Source organism: Apteryx rowi, unplaced genomic scaffold (genome assembly GCF_003343035.1).
Source record: "Apteryx rowi isolate R43461 unplaced genomic scaffold, aptRow1 scaffold_206, whole genome shotgun sequence".
In the NCBI taxonomy this organism is placed as follows: domain Eukaryota; kingdom Metazoa; phylum Chordata; class Aves; order Apterygiformes; family Apterygidae; genus Apteryx; species Apteryx rowi.
This window is the reverse complement of record NW_020448375.1, coordinates 863389-876694: the sequence shown is the minus strand read 5'-3', so window position 1 is coordinate 876694 and position 13306 is coordinate 863389. Positions and strand designations below refer to the sequence as shown.

Here is a 13306-nt window from a genome sequence, read left to right as displayed (position 1 = left end):
AGTAGCAGTGCCTGTAAGTCATATGGTAGGACACTGAATATTTATTCTTCTTTTGAGTGCAGTTAATTTTATTAGCATTTTCTTGTGTTATAAGTTGTTTTTTATCCCTGACACTGAGTCACCGAATGTTTAATGTGGTTTTACCCATGCCGTATGAAGGTGTGTTTTTGTTTTTTGTTTTTTGTTTTTTTCCCATGTTTGCAGACCTAGTGGAAGCCTTTCAGTCTGCTGTTCTATTGGGTGGGAGGAAAAAGTCAGTAAGCACTAGAATTAAAATTCTGTTGTTTCCTCAGTCCCTGGTTTTATTTACGAATAGCCTATAACAAAAGCAGCTGGTCAGCTACTTTTCCTTTCCATCTGTTTCTGAACCTCTGGCTGTTTTCTGCAAGCCTGTAGAAAACAGTGGAAACGCAGAGATATGGCACTGGAGTAATCTGCCAGCTCTCTGTGCGTTATCTGCAAGGACTTCGTAGGATAAAAGCTGGAGCTTCACTGTTTCAGTGACAAAAAAAGTGGTGCTTCATTGTAATGCATACTTCATTTGATCCAAACTCTTCATTTGGCTGAGAAGGAGTTAACAGTCTGGGTACATATAGTATAACTGAGTAGGACACAAAAGGCTGAAGGGTTTTTTTTTCTCTCTTTCTGAAACCCAATGAGAAACACTTAACAGCTCTGAAAAAAAACCCTGAACTGATAAACAGAAAAATGTCTGAGGAGAAAAGTTTTTTCCACATTTTAGTATAAGGGAATATGCTGTAAAGAAGCTGTGAATTGGTGAGGCCGTGCAGTGGTGGGAACTGGACTGGGGGCGAGGCTTTGTCCATTGCCTGCCTGACTCCTTCCAGTGTCTAGTATGTTGTCCCGTGTAGTGTGCGTTGCTACACAGTTTTTGGTAGTTGTAATACAACTCCTTTCAGAGTTTGCTTTTATCTAAGGCCCTCTGAATTCAGTTAAACCAGTGCAAATTTTTACTACATTAGAATATGAACATAATGCTAATGATAAAACGTACAGTGCAGATAAAATGATTTAACATATATCATCACTTTTTTTTTCTTTTTTTCATATGTTCTTTATTGAGTAGCAAATCAAACACTATTCCTCAACAGGATACACTGAAAATACATTATACAGTCCACTGAGTGTCTTTCATGTTTGTTTTTTAAAGAGAAAAATTGCATATTGAAAACCATTGCCTATGAAGAATTGAATAATTGTTTCTTCTTCTTATCAGCTTATCAATTACTTTTGAGATGTTTCTATTTCATACAAATGATTTATATGCATTTTTATAACATCCTGATGTTAACTTTATTATACATGGCATGTGAAAAAATGGTACCATCTGGTATCATGAGCTATAAAATTTAAATTTAATGGAAAGAAAATTGAAAGTTTTGTTACTTACATCCTGTGTTTCAGATCAAAGACATTTTAGTACAATCATCATTTCCAGTCTTTTTTTTAATCTTACTAAATTTGTTCTCTATTTGTGCAGTTTTATATATTCTGCAAAATTTTAGATTTGTTTGCAGCTTTTATTTTAGTTTGAAAGACATTCCTTCCTTTCTTCCCTCTCCTCTCCCTGTTTTATTTTTACTTGTCCTGGTTAGAACACATTGTCCAGGGCGTTCAAGCAATAGAGATTTATTCTCATCTGGCAAGTAAATCTAAATGGAAATTACAAAAAGGGTATGGGAAGAGAGAAAAACAGAAATTTTCAGAGGGCATCTGAGTACCCCTCTCTGATTACACCTTTCTTTTGGTTAACCATGTATACTGTCAGGCTATATACATAAGTATTTCGAAATACTAAAACGTTATACATATAGTCTAAAACCAGAATGTGTCTAATATAGGTATAGATGTGCTAAGGTGAAGCAATACTTCTTAGTATGGGGTAGCATACTTGATGATCTCCAAATGAAAAAGGATTTACATGTTTCAATACAGTTTTACCAGTGTAGCTACCTCTGTTTTTTCTGGCTGATGTAGCTAAGGTAGAAAACAGCCTTATATAGCTGTTTATCTGAAGTATTTGTTAAGTGATTTCAAGAAGTGATGGTCGGCAAGCTTGCCTCTTCAGACTAACCATATCACTTAAGCGTTGTACTTGTATTCTTGAGTGTAGCACAGTCACTTTCATTTTACTTTTGAATTCAGGACTCTTTGTTAAAATTATTTGAAATAGAAAATACATTTTCTTCCATGTCTAATGCTGGCACCATTTTAGTTTTTAAATATTAATTTGGGAGGTGGTATGCTTCTGTTCATTGTGATTCTGTGATGGTTCTGCATACTAGTGTGTTGTTTCATATAGAATTTCGTGGCTGAAAAGAATTGAATCCTTCAGCTGAGATGTGGGTTGTGTGCATGTGTGTGGACATCAATAATCCACTGCATTGTTACTTGTTACAAATGTAAATTCAGGGAGCAAAAGGAATTTATTTTATGGAATCAAGAAATGGAAACATGATGTTCATAAGTCAGTGTTTCTTTTTTTAAAGACACGGTGTTGCAGAAGAATAATAATTTTAAAATAGATCAAATTTTTTTTGAAAATTAATTTCAAAGTTGACTGTTTTTCATTCTTTGTCTTGACAGACATGCAGTGGTTGTGGAATCAAGATGCTTCTAGAGACCTACTACTTGCAGTTCATCCACCTAACTATATTGTATTGTGGAATGCAGATACAGGCACCAAACTTTGGAAGAAAAGTTATGCAGAAAATATTCTGTCTTTTTCATTTGACCCCTTTGATCCATCACACTTAGCTTGTAAGTTTATAAAATAGTAAGAAAGGACAATTTTAGTACAGTAGGCTAATTTGCACTGGCAGAAATAAAAAAAATGTGTTTGATGTTATCAAGAATTGTGGATACTTACGTCAGTACCATTAGTTCAAGCTGGAGTTGAACTTTAAGGGGAGAAAAAATAGACCCACTCTAAGAAATATAGCCAGAGAGTTTGCAAGAGCTTGGTGTGACCTGAATATGTGTGACCAGGAAAAATGTGTTAGTTACATGAGAGTTATTGAGATTAAAGTGATGGATTAGAGATAATAATGTCATTAATGCCAGGAAGAATTCTCATGGCAAAGACAGGGGAGTCTTTCATTCACATTGAATTGAAAGATGCTGTTGTGTGAGGGGAAAAGTGAACATTGGTAGGGAAGACAAGTCAGAGGTCTGAGAAGAAATGTTTGAGATTTTTGTAAAGGTGGAAAGCATGTGAAGAGCAAGCTGGAGGAAGCCAAGTGCAGAAAGCCCTGTTAAACTGCCTTAACAAGCTAGAGAAGGCTTGGATGCTGAGAAAAAAAATCCAGTTAGATAAAAGTAGACCAAGAATGAGTAGCATCTTCAACGTAAAGGTTTTTTTTTTTTTTTTTAAGGAATGCAGTGTTACCATCAGTTTCAGAAGCAATTCAGATGCCGAGGGAGATGCAGTGCATATTTATTCACATTTTAGCGGAAACAAGGAGAAATAATGAGAATGACCATTTTATTCTTTAATTTAGCTTAATCACTCCTGATCTGTAATGAGATAAGGTGCAGAATCGAGGCTTTATATTTGTCTTTTTATATGCTATGCCATTCAAACTGGAAAAGACTTTTTGTTCATAAACATGTAGAAAAATCTTAACTATCTCTTTACAGCTTAACTGAATCTTTATGCTGTCACATAAGTAATGTGAGTTAATGATTTTAATGATTCTCTGGGCAGTGCTCTGTGTGAGAACAGAAATGGTGATATAGCCAGTGTCAGTAACCCTGCTTTCTTTTTGCACTGTGAAGCTTAATGAAGAATAACTGATGACAGAGATTCACTGTACGGAACAAATATGAAAGGACAAACAAAAGGTTTCTGCCAGTAATTTCACAGTATTTTTTTAGTATAGACTTAATTTTGAAAAATGGAGTTTTGTGGATTTTAATGAATTGTAATAGACCATCTGCTACGCTTTCAGTAGAAGGTGCCTGTTAGCTAGAATTACGAGTTTTCTGTCTAGTAGACTATTATTAAAGCCGTTATCATTTCTCCCCACTGAAATTGCATTAAAATAAAACACCATGATAAGATTGCAGATTACATTTTGCTATAATAAAAACTGTTTTTCTTGGTACAGTGCTCACCAGTGAGGGAATAGTGTTCATCTCCGACTTCTCTCCTTCCAAAGCTCCTGCCAGCTCAGGGAAGAAGGTCTACATCTCCAGTCCCCATTCCAGTCCTTCTCACAACAAGCTGGCTGCTGCTACAGGGGCCAAAAAAGCCCTTGATAAAGTAAAAATTTTGATTAGTAATGAAAAACCAAGGTAGGTTACAAATATTTCTTCTCAGGTTTTTTTTTTATACCTATGTATTCTGTAGATATTATTAGATTAAATATTATGAGATAATTTGTAAAAGATCACATTGGGGTAGGAGACAGAGAATAAAGAAGTTGTTATTATATATATTTGATCCTATTCTTCATCTTTATGGCATTGAAACTAAAGACCATCTTGAGGACATGTGAAGAAAGTCAGTTTTTGTTTTTTAATAAGTTCCTGATGCATTATCTTTCTTTAACTTTGGTTTCTTAATTAAGGTTCAGTTGATTTCCATTTCAAAAAATGGTTCCTCATTTTAGTTGCCAAGCAAGAGAGAATCTGTTTTTAAATGCACCTTGAATTTTAAAGTGCTCTTTGTGCATTCAACAGATCTACCCTGTATGTGATTTTTTTAATCGTATCTATTTATAATATAGACAAATATACTTTTGTTTGCAAAATCTCTCATTACCCTGTAAAGCCAATACAGCCTTTAATGAAGGAATTGGATTTTGTTCTTCTTTGACATCACTGAATTACTGCACACCTTCTGATTGAAAAGCCAGTTTTTACTCTCATTGGCTGAAACTGCAGATTGCTAATGGTGCTGCTGTTATTTGGCTATTTGTCTTTAATCTTGATAATTTTCAAAAACTGCATCCAGTTAATTCCAGAGTTTCCGGGAATGCTCTTGGCATCCATGGGCAGACTTCTGTTGACTTTTAGTGAAAATCAAGAGAGGAAAAAATGGTCAAAAGCAAATACGAATGGTTTATAAATAGCAGATCTTAAAGTTAAGTGGCTGTTGACTTAATTAAGAGAGGCAGTTACGATATGGACAATTGAAATGAAAACAAGTGTGTGTAGGGGTACTGAAAGCTTAGCATAGGAAGAAGCTGGATATATGCTCATGGATGGGAACCCTGGTAAAGCATAAGATGATCTTCCATGAGTGAGAAGGAAATGGAAAGCTTAGAGATTCTTACAAAGACAGGGTTTGGGAGGTTGTGGGTCTAAGATTAAGGGAAATGGAAAATGGTGATACAGGGCATTTATGGGGGAGAATAGAGGGAACCCATGCTTGTAGTCAGAACTCCACCTATAAACACTAAAAAGTAGGAAATCTTGTAGGCTACAACTATGGACACCTTTCAGACTTAGGGGCACTATGCAAGTGCAGTAAGAAGTTGAATTCTCAAGGCAATGAAACTGAAAAGGAAAGGTACAACACAACTAACAAAATCTCCATTTGTTTGACACTGAATGCTGTGAATAAACCAGTTTGTCTTTCATATTTCAGGTTATTTGATATTTAGTCCTGTGTTTAAATTTTTAAAATAGGCAAATGAACAGTACTGTCTAGAAATCAGTACTTCACACAGATCCAAATTGCCGTTTTTGAAATATCTTTTTTCTTTATTGACTATATTTTGTTTCAACATCTAAGCTAAGTGAATATAATTGAGAATTTACAAGTGCATAATTTGTATTATGTCAAATATCAGCTCAACCCAAGAACCACAAATGCCTGCTTTTTTTGCAGCATTTCTTACAAAACTTGGTCAGAAGGTACCTGTTGTATATGATTACTTTCCCTATTTTGAATATCTTTTAGTTTTGTTTTATTATCAGAAACCTTTGAAATGGAGCATACCTTTAAAACTGAAGCTTTTGTCTGGTTTGGATGAGAAAACTTACCAAATTGTGCATCATCCTTGTTTCTGATAGTAATTGGACTACGACTCATTTAAAGTGAAGTAATATATTTAGAAGAAAGGTACTGTTCATAAAATATGTTTTTCATCTTGAGGAATGGAAGACTGCCTGTTCCTCTCTTAGATTCTAACCATGCTGAATAGTGTTTATTTTGCCTTCTGATCATTGTTGCAGCCTAGTCCAAGTTAGTGGAGCCACAATGATACGAGAAAAAGAAGAAAGAGATGGAGAAGATGTTCTTTCTCCCTGTTTGGTTTCAAGTTCAAATGTTAAGCTTTAGGACGAGCAAGGGCATTATATAAGGGTATAATATTGACAGTTGTTCTTCCAGTTCTGTTTGTAAAAACGGCTGTATCATCCCAGCATGTTTTGTATAAGTGGGTGGCATAATGTTCTCCCTTAGCTAACAGTTTTGTGCAGATGTAAGTTCAGAAACACCTTTTTTGACCAGGGGAGTGGGAATGAAAAGGGGCTAAAAGAATTTGTTTCAATTGTGGAATGAGAAGGGATATAGTCAGAGAACTGAAAATTAGTAGTGGTACCTGAGAAAAGTTCTGTCACCCTGATGTTGTGTGTGATATTGCAATAATAGGCTTTTAAAATTTAATATAATATAAATAAAATTAGAATTTAAACATACGTACCGTGTTTGTGTATTTTATGACTTTTCAAAAATAAATTTGTTACAAGTTTGAAAGCTTTTTAGAAATTAGCTAGACCTTTTTTTTTCTGGTATAATTCTTTTTTTCCTTTTGCACTTTCCATTTATGTACTAAAAGTATTTCTCAAATCAGTGACTGTGAGAACAAACTAATCAGACTGTATTGTCAGTCAGCACTTAACAACAAACTTTAATGTGTATTTGAAATTTATGCTCCATTTTAATAAGTTGTTTAAATTGCAAACAGCAGAAGACTTGATGATGTGTCACTCTGTAGTCATTTAAGAAATTGTGATTTTTATATTAAGTTAAAGGACATGATCTTATCTTTTTGTGTTTTATTATGCCTGACTTGTACTAACATCAGACAGAACACCTGATTTCCAAACATTGAGATAGTACATATGCTGCTGCAACATTCTGTATATTCAGGAATAACAGCAAACCAACAAGTGCAAACAAATCAACAATGCATTTTTCTGCATTCTTCTGATTGCATTTTAAATTGTATATGAATGTTGCTAAGGGTGTGATAGTAATCTCTCTTTCTCCCTCCTTTTCCCTCCAGAACAACACAAAAACTAGAATGGGAAAAAGGGAGGAAAAATTGTAGCAGCAGTGATTTGTCTGACTTTACGTTATTTTGAAGAAGGAGGAACAGGAGATTGTTAGGAAAGTGACTGCAAACATAAGTTGACTTGTACTTGTGAAACAGAAGCAAGATATTAGAAGCTTATAAGGGGGGGATTTAGTGTGTGGTGGAATGAGGAGATTAAAAACAAACAAAACGCTTCAAAAGGGATGCTTCAAAACTGAGCACAGTGTCAGGATGATTTGCTTCAGTGTGACTTACATACAGTTCACTGGATTACATGTGCCTAACGAACGTCTTTACTTTGCAGCCTCTTGCCTGTCAAAATTGCATTGTGTCTGACTTAATAGTGTTACAGTCACCATTCCTGTATAACATTCCTGTTCTTTATTACTTTCTCTGATTTGGAAGACTGGTATTATAGGCTAGTTCAGTTCATTTCAAAATAAAGTAATATGTATAATAATATAAAAATTGAAATAAGCAGTATGTGTAAGGGCAATTTCCCATGAATAACAGTAAATGCCATGGTAGCTAGCACTGTTCATAACTGAATTGCTCAGTATTTGAGATGTGTAAGAATTATACTTGTTTCATTTGAATCACATATTATTTTAAAAATTACTCTATAATCTCTTTTAAACAAAAGTTAACAGTGTATTTTGAAGATCAGTGTTGCTTTGTAGTACTGTAGCAATTAAATGGATTTCTGCAGTTAACTAGCAATCAAAATAAGCAATATTGCAGCAAAATTAATCCTGTTAATTTTATTTTGAACTCAAAGTATTTGTTAATACAGAAACTGATTAAAGGTGTTCTTCATTTTGGGGCTACTTAAAATTTATCTCTGATATATTACAGTGCTGAATCTGTTACACTCAACGATTGTCTTCAATTGTCATACTTGCCTTCCAAAAGAAATTACATGTTGTTACTCTATCCCAGAGAAATTTTGATTCTTGATTTGGAAGTGAATCAGACGGTGGGTGTGATTGCAATTGAAAGAACGGGTGTGCCTTTCCTACAGGTAATAAAAATTTGACTAGTTTCTATCATTGTAATAGACTGTCAAGATCAGCTGTAAGTTCATGACTCACTGATAGTTGTGTTTTGATTGGTGAGATGAGTAAGAAAAGTAGTAAACTCGCTAGGCAGGGAAAATGGCCTCTGAGCCACTGTTTCATTTAGTTTTCTGATGTCTGCAGCAAATCCATCTCATTTTGTGGTGTTAAAAAAGTTACCAGTGTGGAAACAGTGCTGTGGAGGACATTTCACTTTCTGGCAGTTAAGATTTTTGTATACAGTTGATACTAGTTCTCTGAGCCTGTACCTTTGCTTGATCAAGTAGCTAAGTCTAGTCTGATGTGTTACTGAAGCATCTTTATTGTCTTGGAATCATGAATTCTCACATCAAAAAGGAAAGTTTAAAAAATTATAACTGAAGTATATTTATGAGAAAGTGGATGTTAAAAAAAAAAAAAATCCTGAATTCCTCAAAGCCATCTATCTGTGCTAGTATCATTAGCATCATCTGTTGATTCTTCATATAGATTTCAAATATACTGGTTATCTTTTGAAGAAAAGATTCTCAAATCTTGTTTACATAATGAGGTTCATAATTCCCATATGTGCTAGTGACTTTATGAGCTGATTATAGAAGTCTTCAGGTTCATTTAAAAAACTGTTGTGCCAAATTCACTAAATTCTTGGATTTTTCATGAATGGGTGTATTTGGAGCAATAAAGTGTAGTCTCCAAAGTTACAAAGAGCTGTGCTTTTTTCCACAATATACCATTGTGCATTTTACTACTTTATTAGTTTTAGGAATAAGATTAAGAAAATTTCCTTTAAAAACATGAGATTAAAAAATCTAACTGAATTTCTCATTATTAAGAATAGGTGATATGGAGCTGTTGCCTGGTTTTGTTGTTGTTGTTGTTGTTGTTGTTGTTGTTGTTGTTTTTTACTTTTTCTGGCACTGATTTTTTTTACATCAATTTTTGTTAAGTTTGCCTTAGTCACCAGTAATGCAGCTAAGCTAATTCATCAGAATAGTGCCTTACTGGTAAAGTTCTTAATGATTGTTGCGTATGCATCATGTTCATTTACAGGTGTACTTTGCAAAGGATATAATTTTGTTAACCAAATATATCTGTTTATGTAGGTAATTCCTTGCTTTCAGCGTGATGGGTTATTTTGCCTACATGAAAATGGCTGTATAACTTTAAGAGTTCGCAGATCTAACTGCTGTATAACGGGAACTCCAAATGAAGAACCAGGTAAGTTTGGTGTCAACAAATGGCCAGAAATGAACTTTGAGGCATTTCAGTTATTTAGCACCAGTATTCAGACCTGTTGCTTCAGGTTTGAAGGCATCAACCATCATGCCTTGTTCAGTATGGTGAATTACAGCTTTTCAAGTGTTTTTTTTCACTTAAGTAAATTCATTGAATGTATACTGCATTTTCCCAAAATTGTTTTTGGGTTCCCTGATATGTAATACAAAGTAAGACATGAATAACCTGAAAATCTTTCCATTACTGAAGATACTATTTTAATTGTGAAATGGCTTAACAATCAGATATACAAGAAAATGTTAGATAAAAGGTGATTAATTTGTTCTTTTATCTTTAGGGAAAAATGTATTTTACTGACAACCACAAAGGTTTTTGGAAGTCATTTGGTCTGAAGAATTGATTTTGGAACTACTTTCCATTGACTTAAATCTACATTAAGTTCTAAACTATTAAGGCTTTTATCTTTTTTACAGAATATTACTAAGAGTGACTTCTAAATATATATAGTTAAGGGGATAGTAAAAGACATCTAAAAAAATAGTTCTGTAAATGTATAGTGAAGGGGTCAATAAAATATGACTAAAAATAATTTTGTAAATGTCAAATCCATTGCGAGAATAAATGATTTTTTTTTAATTACATTTTTTTAATGAGGTTGGTAATTTGGCAATTTTTAATGAGCTACAGCATTACTTTGCTTCCAGTTTTTACCAGCAAGTCAAATGAATTTTGGATTGTGGAGAGAAGATGCAGTTTCTGTCCAGATGTAAAACAGTACCTTTTTTGATTTTGCATGATCCAAGTGGAATGAGCCACTTTAAAGACAGAGTTGCACTTTGGAGAACTCTGCACATGCCATGCACTGAATACAGCAAAATCAGCAGTATCTAGTCTCTGATTTTTTTTTTTCTTTTTTTTTTCCCTCCCCCGAATAGTTCACAGGAAATGTGGATTCCAACCAAAGAACTCAGTCACTGTAACCATTTACCTCTGAGGATCCATCTCCTTGTATGTTTTCTGTTCTAATTGCTTGTCTCATGTGGCACATTGATGTTGCAGATCCCGACCCAGTTCAGGAGCTGATTTATGATTTAAGAAGTCAGTGTGATGCAATTAGAGTAACAAAAACAGTTCGTCCATTCAGTATGGTGTGTTGCCCAGTGAATGAGAATTCTGCAGCTCTCATCGTCAGCGATGGCAGGGTAATGATCTGGGAGTTAAAATCCAGTATTTCTGGCAGAAATTTGCGGAACAGGTAATGGGATTTCTTTTTCTCATCAAAGCTTTCATCAGCTACATTTAGCAGAGGCACTTATTGTTGAATTATATTCTAAAAGTAACAATGTTTGTTGTGTTTGTGTGTATGATAGGGTGGCATGTGCTATACATATGTATGAAAGGAAGATGAAATATATCATCCAAAAGGATTAGTATTTATTCTTCCCCCTTTAAAAATAATTTCTTCCTAAGTGGATGGCATAAGGAAACAAAAGATAGAGGAATATTCAGAGGGAACATTTTCTTCTTATTTGGCGTTCTTTGGGCTATATAATTTTCCATCAGTTTCAATCACACAAAAAGCAGCCTACAAAATTAGTCTGGAAGTTACTAGATTTTTAGTAGGGAAAAGATACTCTGCTAGCTTCCCATGAGGTCAGTACAGAGCAAGATGAGGCTGCACAGCAGGTGGTTGGAATATGGTGGTGTAAACAATTAACATATCTTATATCCAGAGCATTTAGTGGTTTAGATTTTGAGCAGTTTCTAAAAATGCTATGTGAAATAGTATAGTTCTTTGAACATTCAGTGTCATTTGACTGCAATAAGCCTTTGACTATGGAATAAAATAAATCGCTTACCGGCATAAAAGAGAGAGAAAATTCTTGATACACTTTCAAATGCCAGAAATACCAGATTTTCAGCGTAGCTCCTTTTGTTGCTCATCAGTGATTTAACATTTTTATTGTTGGTGTTCCCAAAAGTACTATTAGCTGGATTCTTTGTGATGCGTATCCAAGAGTGCTCTTTATGATCCATATGTTTCTGGGTTTTATTCCTTGGATTCTTTAAGTACATTTCTAAAACAGTGATTTTTGTCATGATTATATAACTAGGAATAATGGAATAATATAAGAACTACTGGGCCTAGAAGGTTCCCAAATATGGTTGAGTTGTACTGAAAAGAAAAGAGTATTTCTAGCTGGCACAGAATTTTTAAGGGATTTTTAGGAGTCTTCCTTTGGCTCTTGCTTTTGCTGGATTTGATCCGATCTTGCTTAAAATTTGAACACAGAGACTCTTAAAGTGGGAATTTAAGGAGAAAGGCTTTCTGTGTGCCTTAAACTGAATTTTTGCATACACCTGGGTGCAATCCATGGTCTTTGGTGATCACATAGGACTATCCTCAGTCCAGTAAGATTATTGTCAAGACTGCAGGGGCTGTTTGAATCCCTTTCAGCTGGAGATTACATTGGAACCCCAGTTGCAGTTCCTAGGAAAAAATACCCCCAAAACTGATGCATAGATACCTGACAAGAGTATAAACACAGGTAGTATGGTAAGTTTCTGTTGTACCTTTGTATACACAAAGGCAATCGTGTTTCATCTGCTTATGTGAAAGACATGGCTTCAGTGTTGGGCTTCATTATCTGGATCCTATATAGGAAGTACTCTCTGAGCAGAACTTTTGGAATCTGTGTTCTTAAATGTCTAAACATTTCTGATTGCTCATTAGGTGTATTCATTAATGTAGCTGCAGATATTAATAAACAATGTATTTAAAAGGCTCCTTTCAATGCTTGGGTGCACTTCCGAACAAGAGACACATATATCTGTTTTTCCATGTATAATAAAAGTTACTGGCAAAAATCCATGCAAGTAATATGAAAATAGTTCTGAATTGTGTATGTTTTCTCATGGTAGAGTTGTTCACGGAAGCTGATGTAGGAAGTAATCATTTCAAAATGATTTTGCAAGTAATAAGTGGTGGGAATGCTGAAAGAACAACATGGGGAAATCCCAAAATTGAGGACCTGAGGCAATTTGCATTAGGAACTCATTTTCTTTCTTTTACAGCAGTTCAAGTGCGTCACCTTTGTATTCCCCAGTTTCATTCTGTGGGATTCCTATAGGAGCATTCCAAAATAAACTTCCAGACCTTTCTTTAGATAACATGATAGGTAAGAATTTCTTACACTAATATTATGGATACTAATTTATAGGATTTCTGAATCATTGCACCTCTTAACTTACTTGAGAACTACATATGTTAGATTTATTTTCTGTGTAATTTTAGTAACAATTACAAAATAAAAGAAAACTATTCCTGCTTGCTAAAGAAATTACTGATTAAACTTTAAGGCTTTTTTTATTGAGGACTATTGTTCAGAGTTCATGTACTCTAAGAGAAAAATGTAATTTAAATTGCAATTTGGCCAAAAATCCCATTCCTTCATTTTTTCAAAATAATCTTAAATGGATGAAGATAATTTAACTGATATATCCCAGGCATTTGTGAAAGCTAGATAGCAACTAACACATCAGTACTGAGAAATGTTCCATAAAGAAGTTCCATACAGATAATTATCTTTATGTACTGAAATTGATTTTTATTGGAAAAGTGTCTAGTGCTCCTCAGAGGTGCCAAGGTACAGATTTGGATTTGCTGTTGGTAAAAGTTGTCTGTATTGCAGACATCTCTTACCAACATGGGATGTTATCTCACAC

At 34.3% G+C, this 13306-nt stretch overlaps 1 protein-coding gene across 10 annotated transcripts in view; it reads left to right on the top strand.

The window, feature by feature from the left end:
• Nucleotides 1-13306, top strand: part of WDR11 (WD repeat domain 11) — a 55145-nt gene that overhangs the window by 8367 nt on the left and 33472 nt on the right. For 8 of the 10 annotated variants that reach the window (XM_026063975.1, XM_026063978.1, XM_026063974.1 and 5 more), the window contains 6 exons: nt 2608-2781; nt 4131-4317; nt 8145-8310; nt 9448-9562; nt 10640-10835; nt 12656-12759. In XM_026063975.1, coding sequence (XP_025919760.1) covers nt 2608-2781; nt 4131-4317; nt 8145-8310; nt 9448-9562; nt 10640-10835; nt 12656-12759 — 942 coding nt within the window. The remainder of the gene's footprint in view (nt 1-2607; nt 2782-4130; nt 4318-8144; nt 8311-9447; nt 9563-10639; nt 10836-12655; nt 12760-13306) is intronic. The other 2 variants (XM_026063977.1, XM_026063976.1) reach the window with 1 other exon arrangement.